The 23,693-nt window shown below is 41.7% G+C and overlaps 1 protein-coding gene across 1 annotated transcript in view; it reads right to left on the bottom strand.

Annotated features, from left to right (window-relative positions):
* The window catches only part of LOC120941271 (histamine H4 receptor-like), a 48,797-nt gene extending 28,299 nt beyond the window's left edge, over positions 1 to 20,498 (bottom strand). The window contains exons 1-3 of the mRNA XM_040354593.1: positions 20,270 to 20,498; positions 13,430 to 13,599; positions 8,224 to 8,803 (exon numbers count right to left, since the gene is read on the bottom strand). Of these exons, the coding sequence (XP_040210527.1) occupies positions 8,224 to 8,803; positions 13,430 to 13,599; positions 20,270 to 20,498 (979 nt within the window). The remainder of the gene's footprint in view (positions 1 to 8,223; positions 8,804 to 13,429; positions 13,600 to 20,269) is intronic.
* Positions 20,499 to 23,693: the final 3,195 nt, after the last annotated feature.

Genomic DNA, 23,693 nt, shown 5'->3' with positions numbered 1-23,693 from the left:
ACACAGATAATAATAATGCTAATGTGCCCGGAATGATTAGGATGTGCCCAGGCACACTCGGCACACGCCCTGCACACGTCTATGGCTAGTGTACATAAAGCCTTACAAGTTAAAAACGTTTCCATTAATACAAGTAGAAAGTTAACTGTAATATACAACTTATCCACTTGATGTCAGTGTTGTACAAGAACAAATATGATTGGGATGTTGGTGAAATACCCTACCTACAATCAGATGAAAAAACATTTGGCTTTTCTTTGACTAGGAAGTCAGTAACACAGACGAATTTAAAGTGGTTGTATAGTCTTTTTTTTTTTTTTTACTTTTATCTACAGGTTTAGGAGATATTCCCCTTGCAATGAGCCACTGCGCATGCGCACAGGGGATTCTCGGCTTAAGGCACGGCAGACGCCGGACCTTGTCGGAAAGAAGTCTCCCGTGCGCGAGTGACGACATTGCGGCTCCAGCCACTCACAGCGCTGGAGCCGCGATACCCGGAAGACACACCGAGGGGAAATGTCATCTCCCTCGGCGTGGACCGGCAGAGGTACTGACGTCTCGTTCTAAAGTAAGTATTTCATAATGAGCTAGTATGCGGTGCATACTAGCTTATTTTGCTTTTTTCTTTACAGGTGGCACAAAAATAAATAAAAATAGGACACTATACAACTGCTTTAAGCTAGACACCTGAATACATTTCTCAGATACCCGACCTTAAAGTAGATTAAAATAAAGTAATTTTGTCATTATGTTTTAAAACTACAGCTTTCTTTAAAAAAACTACCTGGTGAAATTGCTATGAAGGTTTTTGTTCAGACACTTCCTGGTAATAGGGAAACCAGAAGTCCCCAGTTTTTGGATTTTAGGTTGCTGTTCCTGGGGGAAAAAAGTGTTCTTCATTTTATCTCTTGATAAAAGACGTGGCTCTGATTTCTTTGCAGCTTTAATAATGATGTTTCTGGCCCAGGAGGCTGCAAAGTAATCAATTTTAGCAACATTTTTGTGATGGCCTGGAGGTAAGTCAACAATACACTAGGGTACAGGGCTGAAACAAGGGGGTGGGTGGGCATCCGGGAGGAACAGCTGCCCCATGCACAGTGTTTTAATGTGGGGGAGGTGGGTGATGCTGTGTGGCTAAGAAAATAAGTAGCCGTAGACATCAATGACAGTTTGCAACATTACTATACTGAACTGAATTGTGACTGGAGAGCCCTCTGCTGGCAGCCACTGCTAAATGCATCCTAGGACATGACCTGCCCCAGCGTGTTGGTGATTGCCTATGCAGAGAGAGGCATGGGGTGTTGGAAAGGTGACATGCCCTATCTGATGCCACAGACCCCTCCCTCTCCTGCAAGTACTGGTGCCTTCTGCAGCTGTACAGGTGATACCACTGAAAATGAGGGGAGAGAACTCACCAGCAGATATGGTGGACTGTGGGGACTCACTAGCAGTGCCATGCCAAGGTTAGGTGTATACAATTCAAGGAATGGGGAATTTGTGCTGTTTTGTCATGGGGGGGGGGGGGGGCGGAGAGAGAGAAATGGGGAATTTAATTTGGGCCAAGTGAGCGGATTTTATTTGGAGGCACTCTGTGTTTTACTTCCATCAGTGCAGAAGCCGCATAGTATATGACAGCTCACCAGGTTGCTGTTGTCATCTATAAACAGAGAAGTTGGCAGAGGAGGTCTTCCATTACTCATGTCCTCTGCTGCACTCTACATTAGGTCATGTCATCTGTCAAAGCCACGGAGGTGAAAGTCTTCCTGTGCCTACCTCTGGGTTTATACTCACCTAGGTGGATGCAGCATCAGTCTAAAGCTACAACTGACTCCCACCAGCTCTAACAATGAGAACCGAGCAATCAAACACTGATGATTGTTAATGTGTTTGTTTTATTTACATATGACTGGTGTTCACCTGTGGCGGCCTACCCTCTCTCCCTCCCCTCCCTCCCTCACCCTTCTCTTTATTTTCTGCTTCTCCTTTTTCTTTTCTTATTTCTTTCCTCACCCTTCCTCCTACCTTCTTACCTTCCAATGTTCCTCACTTTATTTTAAGCATCTTGGCTCAAGGACATTTTAATAGTGATATCGAGAAGGGGCATCTTTCGGTCTTGCCGAATGGTATCTGGTCATAGTCAGACCGTACTCTCTGCCCCTTCCTCCTTGTACCTCATGTTACTTTGATTTAATGTCCTTGATTTGTTATTTGTTTTTGTCTTGGAATGGTCTTCTTTTTCATTCCCTTTTGTATTTGTATATTCTGTATACTTAATAAAAACTTATTGAACAAAAAAAAACACTGATGATTGCACAGTTCTCAGAGCTCCCTCAGGAAAGAGCTGGTGACTGTCAGTCACGGCTCTCTACTCTGCCCCCCCCCCACCTATTGCTCACTGGAGTGCTGGGCTGTGGAGGGGCACTGAGAGGCTGAGCCTAGTGTTGGTCCAGGCATGTGGCAGATACCGACCATATGGTCACGATCCTTCCTGAGCCTGGACCAGCTCTGTGACATCAGCCAACAGAGGATTTCAGCCCACTGTCTGCTGAAAATGGGTCACAGGAGTGCAGAACAATCTGCATTTCTGATCTGCATCTACAATCTGAACCACAGGGGAAGAACAGCCAAACAAGCTTTGGCTGTATTTATCTTTTAATGATTTAGATCTCTAGGTCCCCAACTGGCCCCCTTTGGCCTTAGGACACATGGGGGGTGATTTACTAAAGGAAAATACACTTTGCACTACAAGTACACTTTCAAACGCAGTCACTGTAGATCTGAGGGGGACATGCAAGGTAAATAAAAAACAGCATTTTTTCTTGCACATGATTGGATGATAAAATCAGCAGAGGTTTGCCTAATTTATAAGCTTCCCCTCAGATCTACAGCGATCTACAGCGACTGCACTTACAAGTGAACTTTTAAGTGCACTTGTAGTGCAGAGTGGATTTCCCTTTAGTAAATCAATCCCATGGTGTCCATGTGGGCTGCTATGAAGGATGAGGACTACTTATTCATCATTAGCAATCAGGAAAGTTGACCATTTTCAATTTGCGGAAATTTTAGTGAGAATCAAGACACTTTATGGAATTGTTATCATTACAGTAAAACGCAACTGGTAGAGTGAAGGTTGTTTTGAAGGGTACAATTTGCTTTAAATGGCTCCTGATCTGTGTGTGAGTGTGTGTGTGTGTGTGTGTGTGTGTGTGTGTGTGTGTGTGTGTGTGTGTGTGTGTGTGTGTGTGTGTGTGTGTGTGTGTCTGTATTTTTTCTAATGTATTCTTGTAATTTCCTGTTATTTGACATTAAAAAAATAAAGCTGCAGTAAAAAGTAAAATAATAATTTTCTAAAGAGACAGTACTCAATTTTTTTTTTTTTTTTTTTTATTTTACGATTTTCACTGTCTTTTCATCTGTTTTTAAAAAAAAAAGCAAAGTACAAAAAAAGGAAAAAATAATACGTTGCAAAACAGCATGCAGAGGTTTTCTGAGGGGTATATGTTTTTAGGTAAATATTGCTTAAGCAGAAAATATGGTGATATAAGAGGCAAATTTTGTCAAAAATTTGGCAATGTAATTTCACAGTGAAATTTATTTCACTAAAATTATTTCATTCATCCCTACTCATTGACTCAGGACCTTGTTTTGGCAAGAGATTGACTGGTGGTCTGGTACTGGGGTCCTTTTTTCATCTGATAACTGTCCTTCCTGCTCTTATGCTCACTACATGTTACAATTTAATTATACAATTTAATTTAGATCTACTCATAACTATGCAATGTACAGTAGGTTTTCATATTAAGCAGATCTGGTAAATTTAAAGTTGATTATAAAGCCATATAATGGCCCGGATTCAGGTAACACTTACGCCAAAGTATCTATAGATATGCCGCGTAAGTGTAAATGTGCGCCGTCGTATCTCTGCGCCATACCCATAGAACTAGATACGCCTAAAAAATAGGCTTCCTCCGACCAACGTAAGTTTCCTACGCCGTCGTATCTTGGGCGCATATTTACGCTGGCCGCAAGGGGCGCTACCATTGATTTACGCGTCGAATCCGGCCCAATGTGTTTAGTGACCTTTATCATCGCAGGCAGATTTGAGACTGTCACTCTCAAGGTGGATAAACAATTTATTTTTTGGACCCTCTGGAATTTTTTAATTGCTGGGACTTGAGTTACACGACTATGTGCTCTTTCATGGTTTTATGTAATTAATTAGCTATGAATTTAACCCCAATAATGTGCTATTGCAATGGAAACGATAATTCTCAGTGTGCACCGGTTAATATTTAGGTATTGTTAGTTTCTGATTTGGGAAGAGGTGTTGGTGTGTGTGGTCCCACGGTTTATTTATTTTTTCAATAATGTTTTTTAACACAGAAAAACTGCATTAAAGTTTTTTTAAATGCGGGGTGGCAAAATGGATACAGAAAGGGATTAATTGATGAATTGAAGAAGAATAACCAGCAGGTGACATTAAACACAGCTGGAGACACACAAACATCACAAAAGCCCACTGAGATAATAGTAAGTAAGGAATATGGTGCCCAACAGATGCAAAACGTACACACAAGCAGAGCTAATGATTTTGCCATTTTCTTGTCCTTGGACAATGCTGAGTTTCTGGCAGAATCCAAGGTCCGAACTCTTTTTGACATTTCACTGGTTTTTGCAGCTGGTTGAGGATGATTTCTTTTACAAATCGCTACAAAATATCTTAAGAAGTTGTGCTTATTTGTACAAAGATCCCGATTGGGTTGTTTCAAAGCTGCCAGACTAGTTAAATTGTCTTCTTTACAATCTATAACAAATATGTCATTGCTTCCTAAACCTTCTGATAAAACAGTTGGATTATTGTCAAGAGATGGGACTTTATTCTTCATTCTACTCCTGATATTAAAGTATATACTGAGGTTAAAAAATGCAATTGCTGTCATTGGAGTGAAAAAGTCAAAAATGGAGGAGTAAAGTGAGTAGCGGCTTGTGTAAAATTCTGGGTTACATTCTCCTTCTGGTACTACGCTGTAACCCACCACATACTCCCAGATTATTATTGCTGGGCCAAAATTAAGAAAGGCTATAATCCAGACAGAAATCATCTTCACAGAAGCCAGTTTCATTTTATTTTGCTGATCACGATATTTTACCTGTAAGAAGATAAATAGCTGTTACATTTCCTGGAGCTAGTTAGATGCAGATTTCTGTATAGCTCACATTGCCCATGGCCTAGAACAGCAGGGCTTCAAGGGGTGGAACAGAGATATCAGCACATCATGTTTCTGACTTTCACAATCACATTCCCTTGTATAATACATAGTTATTGCCTACTACCCTACCTGCCCTAGTGTTGCTGTCCTTGAACAGTTTGTACATCCGTACTGGTGGGATGGTGTTGTGCATACTTAAAATTCATCCACCTTGAGTCTGTTCCCCTACAACTGAACGACAATGGTTTGCCTGTCTCTTTGGTTCCTGGTGTGCTGTAGCGAAATGGTCAAAAGTCTTTCAGCCTCTGTGCCCCCATGCTTGTTGTACCTTATGTGACTATAACATATCTTGGTAGATCGCTGAAAAGGCTTATCAGATGAATGGGATAGGATGGCAGTACATACCAGTTATACAGAGGGTGTATATTTGGAATTGTATTTAAAATTAAGTGGTGTGGTGGGGAGCCAAATTGTTCCACACTCTCCATTGATCATATATAATTATGTAAATTTTCAAAACAATAGTCCTATTTTTTTAATTGCTGACCCTGATTTTATGACATATGCAATATACTAAGTCAAACTAGCATCTGTTGTAGTCTGAACTGTATTCATAATACATTTATGAGACTCTCAGTTGAGTGTTACTTAGGCTGGCATGAGGAGTCCGACCAGTTTACATTTGAAAAAGATATTAGCCCCTATAAGTTGCAGCCTCTGTGATCTGGAATTATACAGCATCTACTTTCTTCTGAACTGTACTGGTATGGTCATTTTAAAACCCATTGGATTTCAGCTGATGGACACAAAGAGGTTTGCAGAACCTTTTAATAAAAGCAGCTTGCCTAAATATAAATGAATCCCCATAGTTTAAAGTGTTTTAACAGAATTAATAATTTGACCCAATATCAGACAGAGCATACCTGTAACTTGCAGTTTACTAAACAGGTGCAAAGTTAGACAAAGTGATTCAAAATAGGTTCAGGATAACAAAAACATGCATGCACTGCAGAATAATGAAAGCTGCACAAACATGGACTCTTCACAGCAATGTCTCTGTGACTTAATCAGGTTAACATGTGGCTAATAGCATGGTCTCTATAAGACATTGTACTAACAGAAAGTCTAGCTGAGAATCACTACTTCAGCAAAACAGTACAGAACACAATTACTTGTAATTACCCTATAGGCATTGTCCTTCCCAGTGAAGTTCAGGGTAGCCCTGATAACTAGAGATGTAACATTTCTGGAAATTATGAAGCCTTGAGAAAAAAAAAAATTTCCTGGTGCCAACATGGCAGCATTCATATGATATAGCTCTGCCTCTTTATCCACCCAGCTCTATAAAAGTCTGATTGAGAGCTACATCTCCCATTCTCCTTTTTGTCTTTAAAGATCAACACCTACAGACCGTTACACTCAGGATAAGCTCTTACCTGCCAACTATTAGCCAGATTCAGAAAGAGTTAAGCCTGAGGCTGCATTCACACCTCGGCGTACTGAATTGCGGCGGCAAATAGCGGCGTTTTGTACCGCGATTCGCGGCGATTGTGAATGCAGCCTCACCCCCTCTATGGAGATGGTTCACATCTCCTATGCCGAACGCTGAAAGAAGCCTGAAAAAAAGGTCCGGGACCTTTTTTCAGGCGGCAGGCGTCACGCGTCCGGCGTTCGGCGTGGAGATGTGAACCATCTCCATAGCCGACCATGTAAAATCACCCCTCTTGTAATTTCCTGTTATTTGACATTAAAAAAATAAAGCTGCAGTAAAAAGTAAAATAATAATTTTCTAAAGAGACAGTACTCAATTTTTTTTTTTTTTTTTTTTATTTTACGATTTTCACTGTCTTTTCATCTGTTTTTTAAAAAAAAAAGCAAAGTACAAAAAAAGGAAAAAATAATACGTTGCAAAACAGCATGCAGAGGTTTTCTGAGGGGTATATGTTTTTAGGTAAATATTGCTTAAGCAGAAAATATGGTGATATAAGAGGCAAATTTTGTCAAAAATTTGGCAATGTAATTTCACAGTGAAATTTATTTCACTAAAATTATTTCATTCATCCCTACTCATTGACTCAGGACCTTGTTTTGGCAAGAGATTGACTGGTGGTCTGGTACTGGGGTCCTTTTTTCATCTGATAACTGTCCTTCCTGCTCTTATGCTCACTACATGTTACAATTTAATTATACAATTTAATTTAGATCTACTCATAACTATGCAATGTACAGTAGGTTTTCATATTAAGCAGATCTGGTAAATTTAAAGTTGATTATAAAGCCATATAATGGCCCGGATTCAGGTAACACTTACGCCAAAGTATCTATAGATATGCCGCGTAAGTGTAAATGTGCGCCGTCGTATCTCTGCGCCATACCCATAGAACTAGATACGCCTAAAAAATAGGCTTCCTCCGACCAACGTAAGTTTCCTACGCCGTCGTATCTTGGGCGCATATTTACGCTGGCCGCAAGGGGCGCTACCATTGATTTACGCGTCGAATCCGGCCCAATGTGTTTAGTGACCTTTATCATCGCAGGCAGATTTGAGACTGTCACTCTCAAGGTGGATAAACAATTTATTTTTTGGACCCTCTGGAATTTTTTAATTGCTGGGACTTGAGTTACACGACTATGTGCTCTTTCATGGTTTTATGTAATTAATTAGCTATGAATTTAACCCCAATAATGTGCTATTGCAATGGAAACGATAATTCTCAGTGTGCACCGGTTAATATTTAGGTATTGTTAGTTTCTGATTTGGGAAGAGGTGTTGGTGTGTGTGGTCCCACGGTTTATTTATTTTTTCAATAATGTTTTTTAACACAGAAAAACTGCATTAAAGTTTTTTTAAATGCGGGGTGGCAAAATGGATACAGAAAGGGATTAATTGATGAATTGAAGAAGAATAACCAGCAGGTGACATTAAACACAGCTGGAGACACACAAACATCACAAAAGCCCACTGAGATAATAGTAAGTAAGGAATATGGTGCCCAACAGATGCAAAACGTACACACAAGCAGAGCTAATGATTTTGCCATTTTCTTGTCCTTGGACAATGCTGAGTTTCTGGCAGAATCCAAGGTCCGAACTCTTTTTGACATTTCACTGGTTTTTGCAGCTGGTTGAGGATGATTTCTTTTACAAATCGCTACAAAATATCTTAAGAAGTTGTGCTTATTTGTACAAAGATCCCGATTGGGTTGTTTCAAAGCTGCCAGACTAGTTAAATTGTCTTCTTTACAATCTATAACAAATATGTCATTGCTTCCTAAACCTTCTGATAAAACAGTTGGATTATTGTCAAGAGATGGGACTTTATTCTTCATTCTACTCCTGATATTAAAGTATATACTGAGGTTAAAAAATGCAATTGCTGTCATTGGAGTGAAAAAGTCAAAAATGGAGGAGTAAAGTGAGTAGCGGCTTGTGTAAAATTCTGGGTTACATTCTCCTTCTGGTACTACGCTGTAACCCACCACATACTCCCAGATTATTATTGCTGGGCCAAAATTAAGAAAGGCTATAATCCAGACAGAAATCATCTTCACAGAAGCCAGTTTCATTTTATTTTGCTGATCACGATATTTTACCTGTAAGAAGATAAATAGCTGTTACATTTCCTGGAGCTAGTTAGATGCAGATTTCTGTATAGCTCACATTGCCCATGGCCTAGAACAGCAGGGCTTCAAGGGGTGGAACAGAGATATCAGCACATCATGTTTCTGACTTTCACAATCACATTCCCTTGTATAATACATAGTTATTGCTTACTACCCTACCTGCCCTAGTGTTGCTGTCCTTGAACAGTTTGTACATCCGTACTGGTGGGATGGTGTTGTGCATACTTAAAATTCATCCACCTTGAGTCTGTTCCCCTACAACTGAACGACAATGGTTTGCCTGTCTCTTTGGTTCCTGGTGTGCTGTAGCGAAATGGTCAAAAGTCTTTCAGCCTCTGTGCCCCCATGCTTGTTGTACCTTATGTGACTATAACATATCTTGGTAGATCGCTGAAAAGGCTTATCAGATGAATGGGATAGGATGGCAGTACATACCAGTTATACAGAGGGTGTATATTTGGAATTGTATTTAAAATTAAGTGGTGTGGTGGGGAGCCAAATTGTTCCACACTCTCCATTGATCATATATAATTATGTAAATTTTCAAAACAATAGTCCTATTTTTTTAATTGCTGACCCTGATTTTATGACATATGCAATATACTAAGTCAAACTAGCATCTGTTGTAGTCTGAACTGTATTCATAATACATTTATGAGACTCTCAGTTGAGTGTTACTTAGGCTGGCATGAGGAGTCCGACCAGTTTACATTTGAAAAAGATATTAGCCCCTATAAGTTGCAGCCTCTGTGATCTGGAATTATACAGCATCTACTTTCTTCTGAACTGTACTGGTATGGTCATTTTAAAACCCATTGGATTTCAGCTGATGGACACAAAGAGGTTTGCAGAACCTTTTAATAAAAGCAGCTTGCCTAAATATAAATGAATCCCCATAGTTTAAAGTGTTTTAACAGAATTAATAATTTGACCCAATATCAGACAGAGCATACCTGTAACTTGCAGTTTACTAAACAGGTGCAAAGTTAGACAAAGTGATTCAAAATAGGTTCAGGATAACAAAAACATGCATGCACTGCAGAATAATGAAAGCTGCACAAACATGGACTCTTCACAGCAATGTCTCTGTGACTTAATCAGGTTAACATGTGGCTAATAGCATGGTCTCTATAAGACATTGTACTAACAGAAAGTCTAGCTGAGAATCACTACTTCAGCAAAACAGTACAGAACACAATTACTTGTAATTACCCTATAGGCATTGTCCTTCCCAGTGAAGTTCAGGGTAGCCCTGATAACTAGAGATGTAACATTTCTGGAAATTATGAAGCCTTGAGAAAAAAAAAAATTTCCTGGTGCCAACATGGCAGCATTCATATGATATAGCTCTGCCTCTTTATCCACCCAGCTCTATAAAAGTCTGATTGAGAGCTACATCTCCCATTCTCCTTTTTGTCTTTAAAGATCAACACCTACAGACCGTTACACTCAGGATAAGCTCTTACCTGCCAACTATTAGCCAGATTCAGAAAGAGTTAAGCCTGAGGCTGCATTCACACCTCGGCGTACTGAATTGCGGCGGCAAATAGCGGCGTTTTGTACCGCGATTCGCGGCGATTGTGAATGCAGCCTCACCCCCTCTATGGAGATGGTTCACATCTCCTATGCCGAACGCTGAAAGAAGCCTGAAAAAAAGGTCCGGGACCTTTTTTCAGGCGGCAGGCGTCACGCGTCCGGCGTTCGGCGTGGAGATGTGAACCATCTCCATAGCCGACCATGTAAAATCACCCCTCCAGCGTATGAGGGGCGGCTGCGGCGTCGCGCTTCAGGCGTATATACGCCTAGGTGTGAATGCAGCCTGAATCTAAGCCGTCGTATCTTTAAGTGTATTCTCAAAATGAGATACACTTAAATGTAGCCAAGATACGACGGCCTGCGCCGTCGTATCTTTTCTTTTTCTACCTAGGCCGGCCGCTAGGGGCATGAACGCGGATTTACGCCTAGAATACGTAAATCAGCGAGATATGCCTATTCACGAACGTACGCTTGCCCGTCGCAGTAAAGATACACCGTTTACGTAAGGCGTTTTCAGGCGTAAAGTTAGTCCAACAAAAAGATGGACGTCGTTCCCGCGTCGAATTTTGAAATTTTTACATTGTTTGCGTAAGTTGTCCGTGAATGGAGCTGGACGTAATTTACGTTCACGTCGAAACCAATACGTCCTTGCGGCGTACTTTGGAGCAATGCAGACTGGGATATGTCCACGGATGGTGCATGCGCCGTTCGTTAAAAACGTCAATCACGTCGGGTCACGAGTCATTAACATGCCCCCATGTTCCTCATTTGAATAAGGCGCCCTTACGCCGGCCCATTTACGCTGCGCCGCCGTAACTTAGGAGGCAAGTGCTTTGTGAATACAGCACTTGCCTCTCTGACTTACGGCGGCGTAGCGTATATGCGATACGCTACGCCGCCTCAAAGTTAAGCCAGTTTTTTTTAATCTGGCTATATGTCAGAGTCTGTCTAGGTTCAAGCCTCTCAAAGAAAGGCAGTCCCACATCTAAGGCCCCGTACACACGGTCGTTTTGGTCCGATGAAAATGAACCGAAGTTCATTTTCATCGGACCAAACCGACCGTGTGTATAGGCTATCGGTCTGGTTTCCTTCGGTCCAAAATTTCTAAACATGCTTCAAAACCGAACCGATGGACCGCTGCCCGATCGGACCAAACCGATGGTTAGTACAGAAAAGCATTGGTTCAAAACCCGCGCATGCTCAGAATCAAGTCGACGCATGCTTGGAAGCATTGAACTTCGTTTTATTCAGCACGTCGTCTGTTTGACGTCACCGCATTCTGACCCGATCGGATTTTGGACTGATGGTGTGTACGCATATCAGGCCGTACGGCCACTTCAGAGGTGAACCGATGAAAACGGTCCGACGGGCCAGTCTCATCGGTTTGGTCCGACCGTGTGTACAAGGCCTTAGGCTGCTAAATGCACCAACAAGGTGGGGAGCCCTTTCTGGTGGTATTTTGGGGCAGAAAAGTTCTCTAATCAGAGACAATATCCCTCTTATGGCATGCCTGCTGTGGGGTCCGGATCCATCAGCTGGGACTGCATGATGTCTTCTCTTCTATGGAACTCTCTCCAGGTCTGTCAGTTTTCTATAAAATGTTTTTATTTCTTTTTCTTGCTCTCTCATGTCTCTAAGACCCCATACACACTGTGCAGCTTTTGTTGTCTGATTTTCTTTACATTTTTTCAGGACAATGTAGTGCAGGAGCCTGCCTGATTACATACAAATTAAGGCACTTAAGGTTTAACCTCCTATTGTGTAGTTTTTGTAAATCTGAGGTGAAAAAATCTGCAGAGGATTGTATGATGTGTAGCCAGCTTAAAAGTGTCATTTTGTGTGGATGGACGTTGGCTTCCCCCCAATTGTACTATCCATATTTTGATTAGAACAGAGGTGGGGGGGGGGGTGCTGAGTCTCTCTCTCTCTCTCATGTGCTCTATTTAAAGGGCACTAATGGCCAGGTAATGGATGCCTTTGCGATTCAGGCATCCAGAAAGGCAGCATCTCATTCTGAGGAACAGTCATTGACAGGTAAGTCTTGCTATTCTAGTAATAGGGATAGAATCAGGGGAGCAAGGAAGAATGTATTACTAGGGGATGGGGGGGTTGCCCAGATTTCTTTTGTTTAAATTTGTTTATCTTTGCCAAAAAAGAAAAAAGGGGGTATATATGTATTTTTTCCCCACTCTCACTTCCCTTATTTCTTTCTGTTGCCATGCGGTCCCCTTTGCGCCTTTCGGTTCTTCTGCCAAGAGCCTAACACCACATAACCAAGACCACCACAATACCAGGTAAGCGCCAACTTTGGGTAATTAAGAAGATGCAGGAAGAAGAGTGCATTATACCCTGACGAGCATGCCTTCTTGTCTATTGCAGCCCCGCCGGCTCCCACTCCCACTCTAGGAGGTCCAAAGGCCCTCTGGATTGACAGGATTTTTCCAGGGCAGAATGTGACTCCTCCAGTCCTGGCAGACCCCAGTACAGGGTGCAAATGTATGCTTAAGAGAAAGCACACAGCTTCTCCTCTGAGGGCTCAGCGCCCAAAAGGGAAATGTTGGTCATGTGGAGATGACCCTGTGCCAGGAAAACTACTTTGCAGCAACTGCTTCAGACAGCATGCCAGAGACATGGAGTATGAGTTAGCAGGTGTCAACCTTGCTCAAGAAAGTAGCCTGTGACTCCCTGGCAGAATTTTCTGGACGTTTTGGACAACCAGGGACAGAAGCGAACAAACAGAATTGGGCCCTGCACCGGGTCTATATCAAGCCATTTAACCCTCTCTAACTAGAGAGGTACCAGGCACTTCAGGAGTGTTGCCTTTTTGATCTTCTCAGCAAGGGAAGCAAAGAAACCTAGTTTGACAAAGCAGTTCTGCAGCTCAGTTGGAAATATCTCGATGGTTTGAAGACAGGCGAGAATAAGGCTTTCTGGATCTGCACAACAACTTTTACAATAAATAGCCTGACCCACTTTTACCAGAAATGTGTCTCATACTGTTGGCATGCGTTACTGCATTTACAAAAATATTTGTGTAAAACACATTTTAATTTAACTTACAGCCCTGGTGACTGCCAGAAAACGGTCACAGCTGATGAGAACAATGTTATAAACTGTACACTGACACAAGGTATAATCGACTGTAAGCCAAAGCTTGCAAATATGTTTTCCAAGAACCCATTCTTTGTTGATAATGAAATTCTTCAGGTAGAGTGGGAGAGAGAAAGTACCTTAAAAAAACAAAACATATGCCCACTATTAAATTATGTACTATATTTTCAGATACACTTGATACATTATATTAGTAAACAATTAAAAATATTTTCCTAATGAAAGCATTGGTATTAGATTATGGCTTCATTTAGACATGTGGTTCATGGGTGGCAAAAATGTGTGGTTGAGCCGCATTTTTGCTGCCCACCAAAAGCCACCCTTAAAGAGGAACTAAACAGCTTAAAATTTTCTTTAAAAAAAAAAAAAAAACCTGCAAAGTAAAGACATATTGTGCTAGTATGCACCGCACACTAGCAAATTATGAAATACTTACCTGAGAACGAAGACCTGCACCACCATGCTGTGAGCTCTGACAGATACTTCCATCTTCACCCTGTCTTCTTACGGGTTTGTGTCCTCTGGTCGTCTGATTGGCCACGCTGCGATGACGTCACTCCCGCACATGCGCACGGTAGTCACGGACCGCGGCACGGAGCTCTGAGGGGATGGCATGGGTATACCATCCTTTCAGAACGCATTTGACAGTGACATCACCGGCTGCATGAAGTGTGAATATCTCCTAAACCTTCTACTCATAGTACCTACAGGTAAGCCTTATTACAGGCTTACCTGAAGGTACAAACCTGCAGAATTGGTTTACTTCCGCTTTAATTACGATAGACAGCGGGTGGGGGTGTTTACATGCTATGGGTGCCTGTTTCGCTTCAATCCCAAGGCAAAGTTTACCTCATATGTAGTAAGCCATATCAGGTGTTTTCGTTGGCAAAAAATGGTCAGTGAAAACATCGGAGACGTCACATCGATTTCTCATCGCCTGTCAGTAGCCTCGGAACCGCATTCCAAATGCATGTCTAAATCTACGCAAAAAAGAGGGGTTCGAGAATTGAAGCATACTAAGGGTGCTTTCACACTGTCCCCACTGCAGTGCAATGTATGGTTTTCATGCATGCTTTACTATAGACTTCTATAATGTCCTGTGTTTTTTTGTTCACCAGTAGAAGTCTATGAGAAAGTGTAGCTGTACTGCGGGTACACTGCAGCCAAATAATGTAAATTGATTTACCTGCCAAAATAAATCTTTGGAATTGTGCTTGGTCAGGTATATGATCCAGGTACACCAATCAATTGCAAAGCAATGTTGATGATCTTCCTTTTCTGTACAGCTTGGCCACCAACCTGCTCTCACCCCCTCACTGTGTGATTGAACAATGAAAGAGTATTAGTACTATGACAAGATCATCACTCTGTTTTCTCTGCTCTCCTGCAACACCATTTAAACTGTTATATTCAGGGGGCCTTTAAATGATCGTTATACCCAAGGGTGATATTTTAGTATTTTAGTAGTGGGCTGAGAGAGCCCCTGGCTTTATATTTTTAGCATGCTCTTGCAACAGTGAAAGCTCCCTAAAGCCTCATACACACAATCGGACTTCAAACAAACTTTTCCGTGGATTTTTGTTCGAAGGACGTTGGCCGTGAACTTGGTATGCATACACACGGCAGGACTTTTTCAGCAAACTTTCCCCAAATCACGTGTTTTTTCTGCTATTTACCGCCACCCTTTGGTCAACTTCTGTTATTATTGGTTGATTTTAACATTGGTTCTGAGCATGCGTGTTTGTACTTTGGACTAAAGTTCGATGGGATAGGATTTTGCACCATAGGACTTTTGTTGCCGAAAAGTTTGTCCGTTTGCAGAGCGAACATTTGTCCGGTGAAAAACAAAAAAGTTTGTCCGATAGGAACGTACACAGGGTCGGATTTTTTTGAAAACCTGCTCATTTTGAAGTTTGTTGTCAAAAAGTCCAACCGTGTGTATGGGGCTTAACATTATTCTCAGATGTGTTCCTATCCAACTTGAAGTTTTGGGCATTCCCGACAACTTTGCATGCTCCAACACCCTCTGCTGCATTCTCCATAATAGACTTAAAAAAAAAAAAGAAGGAAATCCAATAGAGTGGTAACCTATATACTGCTTACAGAGCTCATCATGCTTTTTATTCACAGTTTTCTTCTTTTTTTTTTTCTTGATATCTGCATGTAATATGGTAATATGGGAGAAACAAGGAGGCTGCAAGATACTGTCATATTTTAACAGAAATCAACCATACGGAAAGTAGCCAATAATGCTTGAGCTGCTTTGACATTAGATTTTGTGTACTAATTCTGTACTCAGAAAAAAAATAAAAAGTTTAAATCCAATTTCTGCCATTGTATTATTAACTTTATTAACAACAACTTGCATTCAACCACTCTTCAATAAAAAAAAGACAACTGGTATGTTTTCTTTAGAAAACAAATCAGACCTTATTAATAATGTGCCCAGTGTAGGGAGCTCTTTGAAGTGGAAAAATATTTAGCACTAGACAAATTTTATAACTTATGCAATGATCATTTATAGAGTAATATATCAAATCTTAAAGTTTATCTAAAGCCCAAACTTTTGTTTCTTTGCAGTCGGTGCACCAATAAGTAGATTTAGCTTTACTTCTTTTCCGGTAGACAAAAAGTCAGAGGAAATATCCCCACAATGAGGGAAATTCTTTAATAGTTGTCACCAGAACAAATCTCTCCATTGGAAAATGTCTACTCTATTCCTGTTCTGAACATGCCTTGCATACAAATGGCACACAATTGCCGGGCAACAAACACAAACGTAGTGACGTACTGCGTCGTTTTTCATCTCTTTAGCGCCACCCTTTGGGCACCTTCTGCTAATGTGTTTGGTGAGCATTGCTTCCGAGCATATGTGTTTGTAAAGAATTTTAAAACAATGCCACACTAGGCCTAGTGGCACACCTCAGCGCCAGGATGCACAGCCACAAATGATATGTTGACAAATGAATCAATCACCCAGAGGTTAATAGTCTGACAAATAACCTCTAAGCAGTTAAACTAATATGGATATATTAATATTTACCAAATTATACTCAAAACAGGCAAATATTGTGTGAAAGCAGCTATTTAAAACATACTATCAAAAGACGTATGCATCAAAACATAATGATGAAAAAAACACTATATAAAACAAAAAAGTTCAATATGGTCAAACAGCGCTGAAAAATTGGTTATAACTGTCCAATTTCAATAAAATAAGAGCATTCATCTGAAAACGGATTTAGAAGATCAGGGTAGTGAAGATAGTTGATAGAATATCCTACACCTCTTCCCAGGATAAGACACCACTTGTGGGGCACACTCCCCTTCGGGGTACTCACTCACCAGAAGGCAAAATATAATATACACTGAAAGGTATCTTTTCTCTCTGGATCCTCCGTTTCTCAAGTAGGTATCAGGTAAAGGAAAGGCTCCACATAGAAACACAAAGGGTACCAAACAATAGTGTAATCCCGTTTTTATTCCACAAAAAGAAGCAATCCCTTTAAAACACCAGATCCCCGCTCTAAATGCACGTACCGCAAAATAGATGATAACAAACGTTTATCCTCGGTAAGTGAAGGTGTCCTCTGACCAGCATCCGATTCCCCACGTAAACTTTACAACCAAACTTGCTGAGAAAGTTGCAGGAAACCGTCGCATATGGAGAGTACACTTTGGAACGCACGCTTGGAGCGCACGCGTCACTTCCGGGTCGCCGTTTAGAATCCACCCTGACCAGTTTCGCTGTCCAATCAGCTTCTACAGAGGGCGTGGACTGACGGCGATAATAGCCACTATATATACACAGCTCATTGTTCACGTAGCACACATGAGCGGCGCATATTAGTAGCGTCAACAATAACACCAGCACGGAAGCCGAGAAGGCTCAAAAAGGTGTCAATACATCGGGGAAATTAAATAATTACTGCACAAGTCAGTAAACAGAAAAAATGACATAACTTTTGATATCACTATTCTGTATACGAAGCAGTTGTTAGTCATATAGACTTAGCATATATTAATGTGTCAAAAAATATGTAACTAACAACTAATTAGAAAAAATGTCTATGGAAAAAGCGGATGTTATATGTAAAGTGCCCTGGGGTCATGGATCACCAATCAGATACACCTCCTGAAAACAGGATAAAATACAGTATAAACTTGAATAAATATTAATCCTTATATGTATAATCTCATTTAAAGAAAACAAATAGGTATATATGCAATAGGTGTATATTCAATATAAGCATTCCAATAATTGGTTTAAAACTTATTAAAAAATATATATGTCAAAAATTAATAATAAATATAACACTCATTCCTTAACAAAACGAAATGGTGTGGTAGATACTCGGTCATAATTCAATATATCAGCCATATTTTAGTATAGATTAACCTGTCACATATACACAATTAAATATATATGTGGTATCTGTGCATTGAATAGACGTATACATAGTATCTGCACAGCAGAATCTCAATATGAATATATATATAAAAAAAAAAAAAAAAAAGCAGCAATAGGTTTGAAACAAGAGACGATATTAAAAACCAAGCACAACTGTATATTCACATTCTTAAAAATGTAAAATTAATTTAGAAAATTTTAATTAAAAGTTATCAATTGTTAAAAACTGGAAAATAGAATAAGTAGTGAGGAAGATAATTGAAATAATATAATAATTAAAAATCACTAATAAAACAATTAATATCCAATTCCACGTTCAAGCCTCTCGGAGCTGATTGGACAGCGAAACTGGTCAGGGTGGATTCTAAACGGCGATCCGGAAGTGACGCGTGTGCTCCAAGCGTGCGTTCCAAAGTGTACTCTCCATATGCGACGGTTTCCTGCAACTTTCTCAGCAAGTTTGGTTGTAAAGTTTACCTGGGGAATCGGATGCTGGTCAGAGGACACCTTCACTTACCGAGGATAAACGTTTGTTATCATCTATTTTGCGGTACGTGCATTTAGAGCGGGGATCTGGTGTTTTAAAGGGATTGCTTCTTTTTGTGGAATAAAAACGGGATTACACTATTGTTTGGTACCCTTTGTGTTTCTATGTGGAGCCTTTCCTTTACCTGATACCTACTTGAGAAACGGAGGATCCAGAGAGAAAAGATACCTTTCAGTGTATATTATATTTTGCCTTCTGGTGAGTGAGTACCCCGAAGGGGAGTGTGCCCCACAAGTGGTGTCTTATCCTGGGAATATGTGTTTGTACTTTGGACTTTTGTCTGAGTGACTTGTTTACACATGATAGGAAAATCTGACAACAGATCGTTGTCCGCTGAAAATTTATAAGCCTGCCATCCAACATTTGTCTGCGGAAAATCCGACAACAATTGTCTGAAGGAGTGTACAAATGGTCAAACAGGCCAACAGTCTGTCAACACACAATTCCCGTCGGAAAATCCGATAGTGTGTATTATGCCTAGTACACACAAGAGGATTTATCCACGGATACGGTCCTCCGGACCGTTTCCGCGGATAAATCCTCTGAGGATTTTGATTCGATGGAGTGTACACACCATCGGATCGAAATCCGCGCCGAATTCCCATCGCGATGACGTGTCGCGCTGTCGCCGCGATGATGACGCGGCGACGTGCGCGACGCTGTCATATAAGGAATTCCACGCATGCGTCGAATCATTACGACGCATGCGAGGGATGGGTTCGGACGGATCGATCCGGTGAGTCTGTACAGACCACCGGATCGATCCGCTGGAGCCGATTCCAGCGGATAGATTTCTTAGCATGCTAAGAAATTTTTATCCGCTGGAAATCGGTCGGCCCGAAATATATCCGCGGATAAATATCCGCTGGATCGTACACACCAGCGGATCTATCTGCTGAAACCGATCCGCGGATCAATTTCAGCGGATCGATCCTCTCCTGTGTATGGGGCCTTAGGCTTTAGTCCCAGTGACAACAGTCACCAGGATAAATAGAGGGAGTGAACCTCCCTAACAGGGACGCAGACCACAATAAAAACTTAGCAGGGGTTCTAGCTGTCTGGCTTTAAATAAACTTTAACATTTTTTGAGAAACTTCTCCAGAAGAGATGAGCATATCTTGAGGCATTCAATATAATGTACAATTATTCTCTTTTGTCAAGATTAATTAGTCCCCCAAGCCTATATGCTATAAAATAAAAGGACTAAATGTTTGATTTAGGTGTGTGAAATTAGAATTTTTTCTAAACTTGCTGTTATCTGAATTGTTCTAGCACAAACCCAAACTAATAGGTGTGTTATGAAAGGTGACTATGCAATTTATATTCTTCCACATCTGTCTATTACATTGACAATTTTGGAGTGGATTTACTAAAACTGGAGAGTGCAAAATCTGGTGCAGCTCTGCATAGAAACCAATCAGCTTCCAGGTTTTATGTTAAAGCTTAATTGAACAAGCTGAAGTTCGAAGCTGATTGGCTACCATGCACAGCTGCATCAGATTTTGAACTCCAGTTTTATTAAATCAACTACTTTCTATCAGTAAACGCACTAGCTGAATTGTGTATTCAGCTTCTCATAGTCCCTTTTAATGCCAGGGATATTTGTTACTCCCTTACCAGCATTGGTATGGAATTAACTACAAATCAGTATTTGGATATACAATGTATCCCTGTGCAGTTCAGTAGTATAGTAGGAACTGTCTTATGTCAAAGGAAAAAATCCATAAGCCGCACATCATGAAGCAGACCCATGTGCATGAAAGCAAAATTAATGGCAGCCTCATCCTCAGGAACTTTTCTATAGCGTAAATGTGCAATATTTAATGTTTACCTGTGAAGAAGTCGCTAATGGCCAGGTTTAATAGAAAGTAGTTACTTGGAGTCCTAAGTTTTTTATTTATTATAAAACCAAGAATCACCAGAGCATTTCCTGTTCCTGTTACACTGATCATGCAGGACATCAACACAGCTTGAATTATTCTGGAATCTTCGGAGAAAGCTTGCCTTTCATTAGAGATATTGAAAGTATAGAAGGAGCCATTCCCAAAATAGGCTTGCATTATGAATACTTATTGCGTGGTGTCACTGAAAGGTAGGAAATATTTTAGCTTACTATGCATACTAAGTACTAAGTATGTTAAATGTTTTGTAATAAGCTAAATCTGTGCCTACCTTAAATATAAAGCTGAATGACAACAGGCAATATTAGATACCCAGAATTCATGACCATCCTCTGGTGGAAAAATTCAATAATATAGGTTTATATATACATAATGTTCCACCAGGGACATTACCTACTGAGACACAAGCAAGTGACTTATCGTGCAGGATAGGTTTAATGGTCCCTAGTTTATCCTATGGCAATTACACAGTGGTATTAAAAAGAAAATTACAAGTACAAAACAATTTCTAGAATACATATTTAACGGTTCCAATAATAGAATAATCACATATTCTTAACAAAGAATACATACTTTACAAATGTGGTACAGTTATTCTGCACATCAAAATGGAGGGCTCGCCAAAATCTGGAGGTATTTAGTCAGTCATTCCTCATAGAGTCAATCTTTTGACTGATCTAATCTTATTCTACTGTGATAATATTGCTAAGGGGTTGTGACGCACAAGTATACAAAAGTACAAACGTGAAACCAGGACAGGACAGGGAATATACAGAAGTCTATGCAGAAAATGCAAATAATATTTACTAGGCAAGAAACAGAGAATAAAGAGACTGCATATCATCTGATTCTACTCTGGCTCCCACACTCTTGTCTGCTCCCTTGTTTTCATAGATTGTGCATCATCATTCTTTCCTGACAGACTCCATGGCAGTCTACATGTGGGTTAACCCCGCCTCCTCTCCAACGCTATAAGACCCCACTCCCATAAATTTTAGCTCACCGCTAGCGACTGCGTTACATTTTGGACCTCCAAGCAATGCACTTACATTTACACATATCCAAGTGTTCGAGGTTGATGCCAGGCATACGTTCTAGTGCTGTCGGGACAGCCCAGGGCCCAGCCATGGGCGGGTGCGTGGCTCCAGGCCTCTGTGTCCAGTGGTGGGGACGGCCTCCGTATGCCCAGGTGCGATGGATCGGCTGGAAGGTCTGAAGATTTCCCCTTTTTAGCAGTTTTTGTTTGTGTGCCTTGTCCATTTCCCCCAGGTGCCCCCTTTTTCTCCTTTTCTTTTTCACCCTTCTTTCTGCCTTTTTCTTCCTTCTATGGCACCTGGAAAGCAGGAGCTTTCCAGGACACAACTCCCTCCTCTGGGTCGTGGCTCCGGTTCACTTCCGCGTATTTGCGGCTGAGGCTTGGTTTTGTGTGTGCGCGGTATGGCCCGGGACCCGGCAGACACGCAGGCGCTCTACGGCAGGTCGCCACTGTGCAGGCACAAACCGGACAGGGAGGTGACGTCATTACGACAGGGATATTTAAATCCCTGCGAGCCCCTGTCATATTGGGGATTACTGTGGGCAGCTTGAGACAGCTCCTCCAGGCACCAGGCTCTTAGGTCAAGGTAAGCTCCAGCTTGGGGAAGCTGCACTAAATTTGTACTGCTTTTTTTCAGGACGTGTGTGTGTTCCTACAAGGCTGCAGGATTGTCACCTATTTGTCCGCCAGGGTGCCATGGACAGGTCATCACCTCTGTGCGGCCAGCCCTCACGCTATAGGTACGTGGGGTGCGAGAAGGGAGGCCAGGTCCAGGCGGAATGGACATATCCCCTAACGTTATGTTTTCTGCCCTTCTCCTTTTTAGCCCTTTTCAGGTCGGATCGATAGTCTACGGTCCAACATGACAGGGACCTTGCCAGGCCGCAACCTTCTTCATCCAGGTCCAGACGTGACTCTCCGTCTAGGACCCATCAACAGAGGCGATGCTCCCATTCCTCCTCCAGACACCACACCCAACGCCATGACAGCCACTCTGATCGCAATGCCTGCTGGGGATATGGGTGCCTGACCCGAAAGGTGAAGCGTTCCAGGGGGTATACTCCCCTCTCTTCCTTGTGCAGGAGAAATACGGTTCGTTGTGGCCCATGATAGACCTAACTTACTGTACCTAAACAAGTTTATAAAATATGAAAGATTCAAAATAGAGACTCTGTCTACCATCCAACAAGCCATGCAGCCAGGCGATTGGCTAATCTCAATCGACTTGAAAGATGCCTATTTCCACGTGCCTGTGGCAGAAGAATTCCACAAATACCTCTGGTTCAGAGTCAGGCAAGAATATCTACAGTTCATCTGCCTCCCTTTCGGGTTGACAACCTCACTCCAATGAAAACGCCTCTATTGTGCAAAATAACAAAAGTAGAAACCATAGCAGGCTACAGGATAAATTAACTGACGCGTTTCACACTCTCAACAGTGCTTAGTCATAGCTATGATAATATATCCCCTGTGGGCAGGGCCGGTACAAAGGGGGGGCAGATTCCCTGGGCAGGACAATTTACTCCAGGTGGGGGGCGCAGGTGGAGTGCTTCTAAATTCGGTGTGTGTGTAACTAACACACTCAGTAGGCGGTCGGCCGGCAATAGTTGTAACGATGTGCCAAGTGCTCTCCTGCACCCGGCATAACATTAGCATAGCCCAGCCCTTCACTTCCTATCAGCGGCAATAAACCCCCTGACAGGCTTTCCGTAGGCCCGACGTGACTTCAATAAGAGGCTGGCCACTGGCGGAAGGCGGGATTGGAGAGGACTCAGAGGAGCATAGCGTGCTGCAGCTGGAGCTGTAACATAGAGCCGCTGAGCCGAGGAGGATCCAAGCACAAGTAAGCAGATTACAGATCTGCCATCTGCATATGGAGTAACAAAGGGGTTAATTAACTGCCACTGGTCACTAATGCATCAGTAAACAATGGCAATACATTAACCCCCTCATGCTGCAGATTACAAATACTATTGGTAATTAACCACTTGCCGACCCATCACAGTACTGCGATGGGGTGCCAGCTACAGGCATACGTCACTGCCTGTTCCAGGGTTTGAGGCGCATGTCCCCACCCACCTACATTCCTGTGAGTTGACACAGCAGGAGACTCATCAGATCCCAGCCAATGATTCATGGCCGGGACATGCTGACCAGCTGTGTCAGCCTGGGTTCACACTATATAGCGTACATAGACATTGCATGTGATTCGCAACCGCACTGCAGTTGTATGGCTGAACTCACATTGAATTTGCAGAAAACTGGTGCAGGGACTTTTTTTCCTGCACTGGAATCGGATCGCATGGGTGTTCTCACCT

This window comes from Rana temporaria, chromosome 5, assembly GCF_905171775.1.
Source record: "Rana temporaria chromosome 5, aRanTem1.1, whole genome shotgun sequence".
NCBI lineage: Eukaryota > Metazoa > Chordata > Amphibia > Anura > Ranidae > Rana > Rana temporaria.
Note: the sequence above shows the minus strand (reverse complement) of the source record. Positions and strands in the feature narration are given on the sequence as shown.